Source organism: Fundulus heteroclitus, chromosome 5 (assembly GCF_011125445.2).
Source record: "Fundulus heteroclitus isolate FHET01 chromosome 5, MU-UCD_Fhet_4.1, whole genome shotgun sequence".
Classification (NCBI taxonomy): domain Eukaryota; kingdom Metazoa; phylum Chordata; class Actinopteri; order Cyprinodontiformes; family Fundulidae; genus Fundulus; species Fundulus heteroclitus.
In genome coordinates this window covers 13,283,439-13,300,262 of record NC_046365.1, presented here as the reverse complement: position 1 = coordinate 13,300,262, position 16,824 = coordinate 13,283,439, and the positions used below count along the sequence as shown (strand labels likewise).

Genomic DNA, 16,824 nt, shown 5'->3' with positions numbered 1-16,824 from the left:
GCTGTGCAGAAACTTGACATTGTTCAGTTTTGTAATACTGTTATTTATTGTGAATTTTTCTGTGTTTATTCCTGCTGTATGTTGTTTGGGTTGGGGGGGGGGTAATCTGGGACTTTGTAAAATGGCAAAATCCGTTTACTTTATGGAACGGTACTTTCATATATATTTTTTCTTCTTACTTGGGCAACCTTGGGGAGCGCACCTGAATTTCAAGGACAACACAGGTCTTATCAAAAAACAACGTCGAACTATAATACTTTTTACAGTATTATATTTGTTTATTATTAATAATATTTTCCTGCCTTTTTGATGTGAAATTTCAGCAATAAGCTTTCTCGTCAGATAAATAGGTTTCTCATCGGATAATCAGACGAGCAGGACACTGCAGTGCAAATTAGTCCCCTTTGGAGGTCAAACTGTTGCTGTTTGACCGACAACCCGTTTAAAACACGCTGAAGGAATACGCAGTGAGTGCGCGTGTCTTTGTGTGTGAGAGAGAAAAAGCAGCGCACGCTGGAGAGAGAGAGAGAGAGAGAGAGAGAGAGAGAGAGAGAGAGAGAGAGAGAGAGAGAGAGAGAGAGAGAGAGAGAGAGAGATGCCACAACAGACGCAGTAGCAGACGTGCCCTCTCCCGTCTGCCTGCCTTTCTCATTCTCACACACTACTGAGTGCAGCGCTTTGACGCACCACGCAGAGTTTCATTATAGTATTGCGCGCTGGTCTCTCGCTATTTTGCCACTCATTCTACTTCTCATTGATATCCCATTCTGTCGGAATCAGAATATCTCCACCACTGCAGAGTTCTGAGGAAGAACTTGACGCAGCCGCTGCTTCAGCGCCGGACGCGTGCTGTGAATGAATAACCAAAGAAATCCTCACCTGGAGTTTGCGTTAACGCGCAAATTGTGATTGCTCGAAAGCACTTGGATGAGATCAAGGACCAAGCTATTTTCCTGTTTAGGAGACAGTAACAGAGATCTCGCCGTTGGAGGATTCTGGGCACCGTATGCCGGGGACATGTGGAAGTTTGCGCCGCTGTAGCGCAGTCCCAGAGCCGGTTCATCTTTCAGAATCAAACTCTTACTTCACACGCTTTGAGCTGTTAGAGGACCCAAATGTGAAAATTGAACAGCAGTGTTCATTTTAGAAAAAAACGAACTTGTAACAGAAGGACCAAAAAACAAACACAAGAGAAACAGCACCCGGTTGCGTTCGGAGTTTGATGAGCTCCTTCGGAAACTCCGAGGCTTTTCTTCGTATTCTGCGTGTCTCATTTCGGCCACCCACTTGTGCCGCAGTCATGGTGGGAGCTGTGCGCTCCGTTGGCCTTGGCCGCCCCTTGGAGCCTGCACCGAGGCTCCTTCTACTGGGGACCGTTCTGGTTCTGCTCCTAATGAGCAAGGCGGACGGTCAGCCGTGCCCGCCTCAGTGTTCCTGCACCGGGACCACGGTGGACTGTCACGGCCAAGGACTGCGCAGCGTGCCCAGGAACATACCCCGAAACACGGAAAGACTGTAAGTTAAAGGAAGACCTTATTTATTTTGAACTCTTTAAAAGCTGATTTTTTATTTTTTTATTTCATGAAATTAATCTTTTTAATAGCAAGCTTAGAATGTGATTATCCTTCTACCGTTTGTTTTAAGAATTGGGTTCTGTTTTAAAAAGCTTGAATTTATACCAGTCACACCTAATCAGACGTTTAAAACTCGGTAAAATGAGCACATTATCAAAGGAATAGAAATTACGCAAATGATCCAAAAATATAACCAAAACTACTGAGCGCGCTAAGCATGAAGGACGTCACATCTGAAAACAGCAGGGCTTTAAATATTCCAAATGTCCTGTCAAAGTAAACTTAAACGCACAGGATGGGCAGGTCGATAAACGTTGCGTTTTTTTTTTTTTTAAAACAGTCAGTTTTATTGCGTCTCGTTAAGAATGTCAGGATACATCAGTGAAGATTGCGAATCTGAAGTTGGGTGGGCGGTGGGGGTGATCTGCCGCTGTGGTCTTGCTGGTGGTTTCACACTGTTGCACTACCAGAGCCTCCGTCGACCACGTCGGTTTATGTGGAGACCAGCGAGTTAATCAAAAACGGATTTGGACAAGTGGGCTTTGACTAAAACAGAGCCCGTTTTACCAGGCGGAGATCCCATGATGGAACTTGTTTGAACAGTTTCAGTGCAGCAGCAAAATATTTCTGGGGGTGGGGGTGTTCTCTCTTTCTGTATCTCTCTCTCTCTGAAGCTCAAATCACAATTAAGACCACAGCAGGCACTGTATTCATTAATATATTTACGTATTTATAACACTTGTTTATCTATTTTTCTTGTCTAGGGATCTGAACGCAAACAACCTCACTAAGATCACCAAGGGGGATTTTGCAGGACTACGGCATCTGAGAGTCCTGTAAGTTGATTTTATTTAAGTGTTAATGTCCTTTTCTTTCCTCTTCTTTACAGATGTCAACAGAGGTAATAAATAAATAAATAATAATAATAATAATTTTACATGTCCTGTTCAGGTTGCTTGGACGGACAGTGTAGTGGGACTGGTTGCCTTACAGTGTCATAGCAGAAGTGCTCTTTAGGGGAAAATGTGGTGTGCCCTGTGTTGTAAAAGCATAAAAAAACAGCACCTGGTTTAGGCCCAAGAGAAACCGCCTAAGTAATCCTCACAAAAGGAAATCAGCTGAAGTTAGTCTATAAAGTATGCTTTGTGTGACAGAGTGGCATGATGCAGGAAATATGTATTGAAAACTCTTACTGAGATTTATTAAACACTTTAGAAATGTGCTGGTTGGTGACGCTGATATCAAGAAGTCTCTTGTAACAGGAAGCTAGTTGCATGCGTTTCTACCACTTTCAGCTCTATTCATGTCAGTTGATTCGGAGGTTCTGCAGGTTTACATTTTTTCTCTGAAAACGACTGAGTTTCCTTAGCCTTGTGTCTTGCTGTGGAAAATCCTCTTTTTTTCCTTTTTGTTCAAATTCTTATCATGAGTTCCTCAGTAAATTTCTCTCTTCATCCTTCCTTCGATGATGTAAATTCTCGTAGTAGTACCACATGCAGTAAAACGGCCCCACACCATGCTACCTAAGAACCTGACTATTGCTGGAGTGTTTTGGAGGTGATGTGCGGTGCCACTTCTTTGCTCAACATGGTTTTTGCCGTCATGTTTTTTTTACCTCATATTACCAGACTATATTCTTCCATTGTTTCTGTATGAACATTCTGCAATAAACTTCAAATGAGCTTCAGCAGGCTTTCTCTTTGGCAGCGGAGTCTTGTGTAATGGGTGTACATGGAGTCTACTGGGGTTGAGTGCATTACTTATTTTCTTTAAGACAACTAATTTCAGGTCTTTCGGACGCTCTCTGAACAGTCCAAGGCTCATCCAGAGCACCATCGATCATTGTTTTTGACTTCTCTGGAAGATATCTTTTGCAGAAGCCCTGGCTTTTTCATAGATGATATGATGGTTTTTCCATCGTCAGATTATGTCCCCCAGCGGTGATCACCAGAACCTTTACAAATAAACTTAAACCAATGCCTCAGTATTTTTGCATCAAGGACATTTATAAAGGTCTTGAAAGAGTTCTGTGCTTTCATGCATCATGAGATACTTTTTTTTTTGGTGATATCCTGGTAATAAGAAACCTTTTTATGGGCCATCAGTTAGGCCCAAACTGGCTGACATTGTTTTGCGCTGATAGGGGGCAGGATTGTTTTATAGATACTCAGAGATTTCATTTATTTTATTGGCTTTTTATGATTGCTGCTGCTTATTTTCTTTATACGCTTGGTATTCCACTTCGGGCATCTGAAGGCATCTATACCATGATGTATTGACCGATTTTCTTTAAACGACATGGTATGAATTTCACGTCAACAGCTCCATGAGAAATATATTTACTGAGTGAAACGTTGACATGTTCAGTATTTATTTTTAATCACTGTATGGCTTTTCTCCCAGTTGTAACTTTCAATTTCTTTGCTGCTACTTGTTTTTTTGGGTATGGATATCATTGTGTAGTTATGCTTGCATCCATATGTGTTGCGTGTGTAAACGGGTCTTTATTCGCTTGTACGTTTTGGATAATATAAACAGTTACTTACGTATTATGCACAAAAGTGGAGGCTGAGGTTGTCTGAAGCTTAAGTGTTGGAGTTGGTCGCAAAGACAGAGGAGAATGATATTCTCACTCCCAGCTCTGATGTGCGCTCGTGTGCTTCACACAGTCCACTACGACAGAGATTAAACAGTTTCCTATCCCGTCCCGCATTTTGAAGCCCTGCCGCATGCAGCACCGCATCCAGTTGCACGGGTCGCTCCAACGAGCGGCACACAGCCTACGCGACCAACAAAGAGCAGCTCTCCGGCACCTGTTAATGCCGTCGTGTTAATCTGCCAGTTGGAAGTGTCAGGCGGGGGGTTTATTTTAACCACTGGGCCCCGGTGCCCATGTGCTGGAGTGATTAACACACTGGCGAGGAAATGATGGAGGGCAAGAATGGAAGGAGATAGCGGTCATTAGGTGTAACCGCAGAGAGAGGAATGCAGCTGCTGCAAGGGGAAGCTGGAGGGGAAGGAAAGAGAGAGGGAGAGAGTCAAGTAAGAACAGGTTTACAACCTGAGATCAGACTGGGTTCAGAGTTCCCCAGCTCCGATTTGCTGGTGGGACAGCCCGAGCACCAGTGAGTGGCTCTGTGAATGGTTAGTAAAACACATTGCTGGAATTCCTTAAGGGATTATATCCTTAATTAGATGTAAAGTGTTCCCTCTGCGTTCACCTGCTACCTGACGCACATTATGCTAGTAATTGTTCAACAGATGCTTTTTCTTAAATTGCCGTCATGTCCGTTAGTTCACAAGTGAATGAACAGTCGATTTCAAAAGTACTTGTTGATTCTTCTCGCATATCTCATTTACGTTCTCAAAATTTCAGCGTTTCCTATGAGTTCATGGGACTAGCACAACACGCTGCGTGACTTCAAAGTGGATGGAAAATGACACATGGTTTTCAAAATTGCTTTACAAATAAAAATATGAAAACTGTGTCCTGCGTTTGTTTTTGAGCCCCTTGAATAAATACTATATAGAATTACAGCTGCTTGTATTTTTGGGTATGTGTCAAAACCAGTTTTGTTAAGATATAGACTGACATGTTTTCTTATTCTTTTTCTAAACTGACTCAAGCTCAGTCAGACTGAATGGAGAGCATCTGTGAAGATTAATTTTCAATTCCTACCACAGCTTCTCTACTATGGAAGACTAGGGTGAGAAGACATTAAAATGACTTGGGGTGTGTATCTTTGGTGCTCAAACGCCTTTAGTTTTGGATGTGGCCGTGTTGAAACACCGCTGATTCCATTGGCTGAATTACCTCTTCAGCAAGTCATCAATTTCTGCAGAAACATTCCAGTCGACCAACTCATTACGCTGTGTTACACCAGGGAAAATCTAAAACACGCTGGATAATAGCTGTGAAAGGCTTACTTTGGACACCACTGGATTAGACTATTTTAACAACACATATACAATCGACTTAGTTGAAAATAAACTAAATTCGACTTTAGCTCTGGCTTTATGTTTGGAGATCTTGTCCTGATGGAAGGTGAACCTAAAAATTTAATTTTCAATAGCGCCCTGGGCAAGACAACACTACAGATTAAAACAGCTCACGTTTCAACAATGAACTCAAATGGCCCAGTCTGAAGCTCCTTTAACACATTTTCTTCCAGTATTACCTTGTGTTTTGCTCCGTCTTTCTTTCCATTAACTCTGACCTGCATCCGTGGGGTCTGCAAAAAAAGCATCTCCACAGAATGATGCTGCCACCAGCATTTCACTGTGGGGACAGTGTTTAGTGATGTCTTGAATCTTAAACAGCCCTTGCATGTTCGTTTAATTTACAGTCTCATCCGATCAGAGCAGGCTTGTGCTTGTGGTAAACTTTAAACGCCGCTTCTCGTGGCTTTCCTTTTGCCACTTTTCCAGTGTCCTGTTAATTGAACGTCCCACCTGAGCTGTGCCTCTCAGCAGCTACTCCAGAGTCACCATGGGCTTCTTGGCTGCTTCTCAGATTTTTGCTCTCCTTTGCATAGCCTGTTTTGATGAAAATCCATATCTTGATAGGTTTGCAGAAGGGCTGCATGGTATCAGGATTTAGTTGTGATACTGCTGTGAAAAACGACCACGATGATACTGATAACGACTACCCCAGATTTTCCAAGCTATTATCGGTCTTTAGCATTACATGATGTCCCCTCAGCTCTCTGTGAGTTTTAGCATTTCAACCACTAAAGCTATACATCAGGTCTGGGCATTAGAATCAGCTAAAATCCAGCCCTCTGGCAAACTATGATACTGATACAGAGGAGCATGAATGTCTGAAGCATATATAGTACTTTACAATTTTAATGCTGCACACGCAGATATTGTAACGGTGATTGAGATTTGATATATTGCACAACTCTAGTTTTCAGTACTGACATTCTGACATTTTCTTTCCATATCCTGACAATGGATTGAACAGTACTATGAGATGTTCAATGGTTGGAATATTGTTTTGTAGTCTAGTCCTGATTTAAACTTTACCACAACCTTCTCCTTGACCTGTCTGCTGCTGATGTCTTCATGATGAAAGTTGTTCTCTCATGTTCTCTAACAAACAACTGAAGCATTTAAAGGCATACTATGCAACATTTTTCAGTTAATTAATGTGTTCCATACCGTTTTGGATGATTAAATGAGTCATTTCAGGTCGAACAAAGGTTTTCTCGGCCGCCCTGGGGGTCTGTGGGGGAAATACCGCACTTGCAATTGCAAGAGCTCACGGCCCGCACTCACAGAAGTCTTGCTTTACGGCGAGAACTCCATGTGTTTTTGCCCTGCCATTCACTATATGCACGCGCGAAAGCAACAACAAAGAACCGCGTGTTAACGTCAAATAAACATGCAAGCATATCGAGTTTTATTCTTCTTCTTATTATTTTTTTAAATTTTTTTTATGTTGGCGAGACGCTACCGCGGCGGGCGCGGCGAGGAGGCGGCTTGGCGAGGCGGCGGCCGCCTCGCCAAGATAGCGCTGCGGGAAGCTTGATGTTCATACCTTCACTGTGTTAGTCATTGTTTGTACTGCCGTTTTTTCCACTTTTCGTTGCGTTCGCCTGTCTGCTAAGCTCAAAACAACCGCGCCTGGCTTGATGGAGAAACCAGAACAGCTGAGCATCTTTACGACAGTGCACTTTTACTTTCGCCCTCTGGGGGGAGCCTCGCTGGAAAATCAACCCCGGTTGCATAGTATACCTTTAAAGATTAGCAGGATTTATACTGAGATGTGGCTACACAAAGGTGGAATGTATTTTCTAATTAAGGAACTCCTGAAGATGATTGGTCGAACTGGATTTATTCAAAAGGACCAGAGTAAAGGGTGTTAGATCCTAATATATGCCACACTCTTTAGATTTATAGCTGTAAAAAAATATATATTTATATATATTTACAATTTTGATTTCACTTTATAATGAAACACTGATTGCAATGAAGGTTTTGGTAACAGTGCAACAAAATGTGGAGGTTAACAGTAGCTCTGCAGATGGAACAAAATGTGCAGAGATGGTTTGTAAGATGCACATAACGTACAACAACCAGAATCAAACAGGCTTAAAAAAAGGCTTAGAAATGACAGGTTGGTTGCAAAGTTTTAAATAGATTTGCGTAGTAATGCGTGTCACCGACCAAACAATCATAGGCGTATGTGATACGACCACAGAGAAGCAAAACCAGATTCCAGACAAGTTAAGCCGAGCTGGAGTGAAAGCAACCGCAGAGATTTGTAAAATGATATAAAAAGAGAAGTTGTGACTGGAAAACGGCAATAAATAAATGCAAAACAACCACAAAGTGATGTAAAAAAAAAAAAATCTGCAGCTCTTTACGACGTTGAAACCACACATGACCACTAATTGCATTAGAGTAATTCGGGGTTGTTTGGAATCTCTCAGTGTGAAGTTCTGTGTTAGCGCGAGGACCGCTCACACTTTGTTCCCCCATTTTGTTACTGTCTCATGCTTAGAGCACATTAAACTTTTGTGTTTTGTTGTGTATCTCGGTCAGCGCCACATCCCTGCTGGAGCTGTGCTGGTTTAAGGAAACAAGTGGTCATATAGAGAGTAAATTAGATGATGGATGAGTTTCTGCCTGACTGATGGGTTACATTTAAAGTCAATTCTGACTTGCTGCTGATCGGCATTTCTCCCTCTTTTTTTTTTTTTTGCTCCAACATTGTCTGACTTTTCATCTTCTCCTCTCTGTCTTCTTTTTTTTTTTTTACGCTAAATTCAGCCGATCTTTTCACATCTCCCTCCCTTCCCTCTCTCCATTGTCAATCTCCCTTCATCTCTCTGTCAGCGTATTCTCTTCGTCTTTCTCTTTTAACTGCAGGTCAATCCAGCCTTACCTCTCCTTCTGTTTGGCCTCTCATGCATCCATCAGCTCTTACACTCCGTGTGCCTCTTTATCAACCCATCTCTTCCCCTTTTTTTTATATCCAGTTCACACAGTCTCACCCCCTCTTGATGTTTCTCTCACAGGCAGCTAATGGAGAACAAAATCACCGCGATTGAAAGAGGAGCGTTCCAGGACCTGAAGGAGCTGGAGAGACTGTGAGTGAAGCTGTTTTCCACTTTCACCTCAATAGCATTGTTTGTCACTTTACAGAATATTTCAGAAGCCTTTTCTTTACAAATATTGCCCTTGAAATGGATGCACATACAAAAACATGTACTTTGAAAAACCCGATGTTTAAAAAGTGGGTTTTAAAAAAAATCTTGACACCAAAATTGTACCACGCCAGAAAATATCAGCTATTATAGAGCACTGACATCCCTCTTTCTAGCTCTGCTTGTCCCATAATGGTTGGGGTGGGGGCAGGAGGCCTAGAAAAAGAACTGATGACAGATGATTGGATTTTATTCAACAGTGATAAGATAGAAGTAATGTATACACTGCAAAAAGGGAACTAAAAGTAAGTAAAACTTTCTTGAAATTAGGCTATTTTTCATTGATTTGAGCAGGTAAATAAGACTATTTGCCAATGGGATTAGTGGTTCTAGCCCTAAAATAAGATAATTACATATTATGTTCTTGAGGGATTATGATGGAGATGAAATGTTCCTACTTTAAGTGCAAAAATCTTATTCCATTGGCAAATAATCTTATTTTCCTGCTCAAATCAAGAGAAAATGCACTCATTTCTAGAAAAATTGACTTACTTTTAGTTACCTTTTTGCAGTGTAGTAGAACTATGTTGTTTAGGGAAGCCCAAATCAGGATTTATTGCCACAAATATGATTCTAGTCATTTAAGTTATTTTCCGATACTGTATTGAAATAAACGGCATGTAGGCATACATGTAAAAATAACACACTGCCTTTAATGAGTATTGTATGGTTTACATTTATATGTTGCCTATGTGGCATGCTGAAATATTTCCTATGTACTTTATCTGACAGTGACAGACATTTTGTCCCAACTAGAGCTCCTGCAGGTCAGCTGCAACATGCTGCTTAAACATGGGGTTTAACACGGTTAGGAAACCTGAAGCTAGTTAGTATTTTTCTCTAAAGACACATCTAACTCAACACAAGCAGCTACAATCTTAAATTATTTTTTCCCTCTTTTTCCTCCGGACAGTTGTTTTATGCACTTTGGTAAAGTGTTAGCCCAACGTTAACATGCTCACTCTCTGTTTTGAGTCGACTCGTTAATAATTTGGTCCATACTGGAGTAAAGCTTTAAAAAAAATGTGTGCTTTGCTTCGAGCGTTATTACATATTATGACCAGCATTTCAGCTGCTCTCTGTGCCACTTTACCAGGAAGCTGGGAATGTCTGAGTCACAGGATCCGAGCAGCGCTTTGAAGGAGCGCTCTCATGACACACCCAGACCAGGTGCTACAGCCATCAGTGGCACGCTGACGGGTGAAAACACTTGTGCTGCGTTCAGACCGAATGTGATTTGAGCGTCAAAAAGGCGACCAACACCTCAACTTGGACGCTCTGATCGAAGTGTGGACAGACTGGTCTGATGCATCTTCTGGAGCTACCCTGTTTTCCTCAAATGTGGGGAAATATTTAGTGAATTAAAAGTTACGATAACTTACCCTTGATCCCAACTTCTTTGCAAAATGCGTCACAGGACCTCTCATCGCTCGTAGAGGCACATCCACCATAGACTGTGGATGCAAACCAGACATCGCTGAGGCTCAAACGTGTTTGGCGTGAATTATTTGGCAGCATTAGATTGTTGGGGGAAACCCACATTTGTTGAATTAACGAAATAAAGTGAACTGCCTATAATACAGTTTTGCAAGTTGTGCTTATAGAGAAACTCTATAGAGTGAAAAGTCAACAGCTGCTGATTGCTGCGAGTACACTTGACACCATCAGGTTACATTAAACGGATTCTGGGCAACAGTGGTTGCAAAAATTCAGCCACATGCTGACCGGGGATACAGCTGAAAAGGTTACTGATGGTTGACCTACAACAGTCTGCAAAGGGATTTTGATATGAAGCATCTCAAAAAGGCCCTGAGTGGATTTCTGGGATCAGGACCACCCTAATGTAACAACATTCACATATTAACTGCAATGAAACAGTTTCTTTTTATGTATTTCCTTTATGGTCATCATGGTGACACAAGTTATAACTTCCAGACGCAGTGAGAAGTTTAACACCCCCTGGTCTGGTGTGCAATGCAAGCTGGGACTTCTGCTTTGGACGGACTATCAGTGTTCTGTTTCTCACATTGTTGTTCTACGTTAGTTTGGTAAAGTCCAAAAGCTGCACCAAAATGGCCTTGATGTCATACTTTTCAGCCTGTTAGGGAACCCACATGCATGTAGCAGTCACGCCTTTCATGTATTCAGACGATTTCTTGAATGTAACACTTCTTTACAGTCAGTTTCAACAAATTAGAATATTTTTGAAAGTATAATTTATTTCAGTAACTTGGTTCACTAAGAGAAACACATTATATAGATTAATTGCACACAGGCCGATGTTTTCAAGCTTTTATTTCTGTTAATTAGGAGGATTTTGCACATACAGCTAACAAAAACATCACATTTAATAATGAAGTATTACACCAGACCCAGTGGAGAACATTTTAAAGACAGAAACATGAGCTTGGGGAAAAGTATGATAAATACCTACATAAATGTTGTTATCATCAAAAGGTACTTTCAGTCTGAGGCACACTGCAGTGTGTATTCTGATTTATTTTAGGTACGCTGATTTAAGCTTCTCCATGCTGTCTCAGTCTAACAACAGTATCTGTGACAGTCAAGTGTGTAAGTTTGATGGAGCAAAAGCAGCATCAGCTATAGTTGGCATCTAAAAACAAAGCTGCAGTTGGTCAAATTCATTTTGTGGTTTGTGATTTGAGCAGGTGAGAAAAAAGGTAAAAATTAACATTCTAAATCAACCAGGTGCAATTTTTTTTGTTTGCTAACAAAACGTAAAAGGAGCTTGCAGTGCCTCACACAAGTGTTAAAACCTCCAAACATCATTTTATTATATTTGGATTTCACGTTCCAGACCGCAGATCAGACCCGAGTCTTTTTCTTTTTTAGGCCTAATTTCAAAACTGCTATATGTGCAGAAAACCAACCATGCATAACACCCCAACCCCGTCTCCCCACACTGAAACATAGTGTTGGCAGCATCGTGCTCTCGGGATGTGTTTCTTCAGCCGGGACAGTGAAGCAGGTCAGAGTTGATGAGAAGATGGATGGAGCAAGATACAGGACAGTTCTAGGTTGAAAACCTGTTAGAGGCTGCAGAAGACGTTGGCCTGAATTAGAGGTTCAAAAGGCCCGGTCAAATGACCAGACCTAAATCTAACTGTGAGTCTGTTAAATAAGTTTAAAACTGATGTTTGACCAACTCTCTCCATCACGTCTGAGTGGACTTTGGCTAGTTTGCAAATCAGAAGGGGCAAAAGGTTTGGCCTCTGATTCTGCAAAGCTGGAAGAGAATACAACAGAGCAATGCCACCTTCATATGTTTACTTATAAAACTTTTAAAATGGCAAAACCACAGTATATTTTCCTTTTACATCCCAATTATTCACTATTGATGCATTGGTCTATCGACTGTATATGCAGTAAATTCCAAATAATACTCTCTAAATTATGTGTTTGTCATATGACAAAGTCAGAAAGAGTTCAAGGGGTGTGAATACTATTGGGAAGACAGTACTGTAATGCAACTGATAAAAGCATTAATAGAATGTGTCTTCCATAAGCCAAACCATGCTGCCACTTGTGTCTCTGCTGTATATATATATATATATATATATATATATATATATATATATATATATATATATATATATATATATATATATATATATATATATATGTGCTGTTTACTGTAAAATTCTTACTGTTGTGTTTTTAGGTAGACAATCTTAATATCTGTCCAGGGACAGCAGAAGAAAAATAGCCTTTTGGCTAATTCTGGTGCATGTGCAGCAATGCTAATTAATGTACACTGTCCCTGTCAAATAAATAAATAGTCCAAGTCCTAACCTCCTGTCTACAACGTAAAGTTTTAAATCTTTTTCTCACCTCAAAGCTGTAGTTGAGCAAGGTGTAGTCTATATAACTGAATATACACACATGCCTGCAAAACCACCACTCAGCGGCTTACAACCACATTTCTGGAGTCTTACAGACTTGTTTTTAATGACACGCATGTCATAATCCTCTTTCCTTCCTCAAAGAAACACACAGGCATACCCCTGTACACATACACATAACTAATATGTCCAAAGCACTGTTAAAAAACTGTATTTTATCTTTTCAATAGCTGTTTTGGGAAGGTTATTTGGACGTTACAGGGATGAAGTGGGGACAGTCTATTATGATTCCTTGACTGCTCTTGTCTCTGTCTCATCACACCTAGCTTCTCTCTCTGCTGCACTCTAGCTGCTCCATGTTGACAGAGAGGGGAACTTTGTGGACCACTACGGGGAATATGCTAGTTTTTCCACTGCCCCGCAATGCAAGGCACTGTCTGGGGAGGCTGTTCTGGGAATTTCTGCACAGAGATGTGGACAAGAAGGGGACATTTTAACAGTGTATGACCTGGACTTAACAGGGATCCTTCTGTGAATCTCCATGATAAAAAAAGGTGGTGCACGCTGGGAAATGTCTTCTCTCATGCATCTTATTGCACGTGTTCACGCAAAATGGCAAAGCTCTGTCTCTTGTTGTTACACAACATGGCTGTCTTGTCATAGTGCTCTAATGCAATGCTTCTATCTTGGCATGTTCACAAACACAAAGCTGGAGTCAGTCATCAATACCCCCCCACGGCTGCCAGACAAAGGGACATCTCTGGAGTCTGGAGTCGGGGGGTAATTTCAAAGGCCTCTGTCGTCTTGGGGGCTAGAGGGGGCCTGCTGGGCACCGCTGCCCAGAGTAGAAGGCCCTAAGCTGGGCTGATGGATCCACACTGACTGCCCCCCACAGGGCTCCCATTCTCATCCTCTTTTGCAACTGGCCCTGGAAGGCCAGGCGGTGCGGGGCTGGGTCAGGTGTGGGCCAGTTGCCTTGGGGGAGAAGGGTTAGGTTCGGGTTGGGGGAGAGACGGGCATGTCAAAACACACTCATGCACACATATAGACACATGCATGTGTACGTATAGACCCACATAAAGGCATTCGCTTACGCAAAGCTGCTCTGTCAGTACTGGTTTTATTTTGGGTTTTTGTGCCCCCCTCCCCAAAAAAAAAAAAAAAGCCTCTAATGCTTCTGCTCGCCTGTCATTCATCCTTTAACCTCTCCTCGTGTTTTTGGACCGTTGTCAACCATCTGCGTTTCACCTTCTATTATTCAGTAAATAGGAATGTCAGAAATTCCTAACTCAGACCCTGAGGTTATAACATCGGAAAGAGAGGAGCTGCTGATCCTCACATCTTTCATTTGCATATAGCAGGATTAAAGCATCAACCTTGTTCAAGATTTGAGAGATTGAAGATGCTAAGAGTCCTAAGAGTTTGTGAAGAGAAAACAGTGATTACAGGTAATGAGAAGATGAGGACTACAGCCAGAAACTTTTTTTGAGTAAATACCAAAATAAGTCTAGGATAAGAAATAAGAAATTTAGGAGCAGGAAATAAATAGTTATCAAACTTCGAGCTCATTTTGTAAAAGCCTGAAAAGCTGAATTTCATCTGTGGTTCTAGACCATGGATTTCAGAGAAAAGTCCTGGATCACTGGTGAACTACCAGTGGTAAAGCCATTTGAATAATTGCATCCTTTTCACATTCCATCTTTTAATGGACAGCAGACCTTGACATCCTCTGCACAGTGAGGACCGTGAGCATAGAGTTGTATATCAAAGTATACTGAGGTGCTTATTGGTTCAGTTTTCTATTCAAATTTTTACATCATATAGTTTTTATGATTTGAAGAGATTTTAACGAGGAAACCGAATTTATCAGGCTGAATAGAGCACAGAGTACCAGTCTGCCCCTTCCCCACCTGTTGCTTCACAACGTCAGTGAACTGGCAGAAAACACATACGATTTTCTCTCTCCTAACAAAAGACAGATCTGGTTGTTGATAAATGTTAACGGTCCTTGCACAGCATCCTTGCACAGCAACTAAGGCACTACCGTCATTCTTACTGAGGCAATAGTTTTAAAACTGCTGTTGGTGAGCTATGATCAGCTTGTGTGTTAAGAAGCAGACTGCAGGCCGGCACCCGGACCAATTTACCAGCTAACATCAGCTTTGTGTAATTGTGTCACCTGAGAAAAAGCAGAATAGTTTTATTGCGTGCAATAAGCATCATGGCTTAAATACCACCACTAAGTTTTTTGCAACAGCCCAAAAATTTTATGGTTTTCTGTTTTTTGAAGGAAATCTTTGTGCAAATACCCAGATCCGGTGAAACTGTGGTGCTTTGACTTGAGGTTATCTCACTGTGTGAATCTCACACCAACCCATACATACCTACACGGGCATTTTCATAGCAACATTTTTGTCGGATGAACATTTTTCAAATAAAATGCCCGTCATAGCCAACGATTGTAGTTGCTGGTAAACATGGGTTCATGCAACACTTACAAGAAGAGCTCTTCAGTCATGGATTTTTTTGACTGATAGCAAAGGAATTTGCTGGTCAGGTGATAAGACGAGGGTTTCAGCATATCTGTGTTTTCAGGCAAAGATTATATCTTCCCTGCACTTTAAATTAGGAGATTGTGAGATTAGATGGAGTAAGTCTTTGTCAGATAATGGATCTTTGCTCATTTTAGATGTCACAGCTGTGAACCAATAACACACTCTGCTGGATCAGATTTTAAACCAGATCTGGTCAGTTTAAGCAGGTTTTTGGTGCACCCATTGAAATATCCACAAACGTGTGGGTTACGACTGTGGCCAGTGTGCGTGTGTCCGCTTGTAATAAATATTCAAAGGGTTTTAAAGTTTTTTACAGCACTTTTAGTTTATTAATATGTGGTTGAGGTAGATTGCTTCTGCTCTGACCGCCCTGAATCTTCAGCCTGTGCAGTTGTGCTACTCACTTTCCGTGCGAGTGTGTATTTCTGAGTTTGTATTTGCGTGAGCATCCGTGTTCGCCACGCTGCGCGTGCTTCAGAGAATACGTGTGTTTAGTGTGCGGTTGCTGGCCTCGTAGCATCTGTTTATGACTGCAAGGATTATCGCCACGCTCCAGTGTGACATTAACTCATTGGAGTCACTCTCACACTTCCTGCCACTGGCCACTCAGTCTTCATTCACTTTCAGCCAGACTTTGACAAGTGACAAATGAGTATGGAAGTGGCTGTTTGTGCATCTGCAAGCACACGCCCAGAACAGGCAAAGATGCATTCTTTCGGGTCGAGAAACAAGGAGCCTGAGCCAGGCGCAGGCTGTGCAGGATCCTGAGGTGTGAGGTGCCGGCTGAGCTTTGTCCGCTTAAGTAAACATCAAATGACTAAAACTGAAAGCATTTCTCAAAGACGACTCAGCTGTGAACAAGGAAAAGGAAGTGATTAAACAGGACAAATAGTTCTTACTTGTCATCTATTGCACAACAATTATCTCTTTCTCAAGAATAATGTTGGAATGTGAACCAAATTTAAGTCTCAAAATGTTTTGTGGTCAAAGCAACTAATTGACTCAAAATAATGACCAATATTGCATTCTTGTGTGAATTTAATAGTCGACTTCATGGACACCTTATTTTAGTGAAATGTAAGGGAGCACATTTGCAAAGACAGCAAATAATGGACTTCATTATTAATATAGGCCTAATGGTATTTTGTAAACCATCCCTGAAAAGCTGTTCCTTGGAGTCATGAGGAGCAACACTGTCCGCATGTTGCTGCTGGAGGCAAGACAGTCTGCGCCTGTAAAGCCATGAAAAGTTTTCCACTGGATTTTCTCAGATTTCTAGTTGGTTAGGGAAATGGAGAGCTGTTCTACCCCGTACGAAACTGATTGCAATCGGTTGACTTTGCTTTTCCTGTCCACTGCTGTAAAGAGATCACGGCAAGGAGAGTCGGACTAAAATATTTGCAATTATTCCCAACATTTTTTTTATTTGATAGTTAAAAAAAGTACAATACGAGTTAATTAAGGCCTTGTAAAGTTGTCGGACTGCAGTGAATGATCCTATGACTTTGTAGATAAATACCTGTGTACTGAACCGATAGCTGGGGCCACAGCTCTTTTTGCTGATATTTTGGGGGCTGGGAGCTGAATAGTTAGAGAACCACTGACCTATTTGACAAAA

The 16,824-nt window shown here is 41.5% G+C and overlaps 1 protein-coding gene across 18 annotated transcripts in view; it reads left to right on the top strand.

The window, feature by feature from the left end:
- The first annotated feature begins 613 nt into the window (after window positions 1-613).
- Window positions 614-16,824, top strand: part of slit2 (slit homolog 2 (Drosophila)) — a 146,086-nt gene continuing 129,875 nt past the window's right edge. For 13 of the 18 annotated variants that reach the window (XM_036136947.1, XM_036136955.1, XM_036136943.1 and 10 more), the window contains exons 1-3: window positions 615-1,515; window positions 2,339-2,410; window positions 8,600-8,671. In XM_036136947.1, the coding sequence (XP_035992840.1) occupies window positions 1,223-1,515; window positions 2,339-2,410; window positions 8,600-8,671 (437 nt within the window). In that variant the 5' untranslated portion in view covers window positions 615-1,222. Of the gene's footprint in view, window positions 1,516-2,338; window positions 2,411-8,599; window positions 8,672-16,824 lie in introns of all 18 variants that reach the window. The other 5 variants (XM_036136953.1, XM_036136950.1, XM_036136952.1 and 2 more) reach the window with 2 other exon arrangements.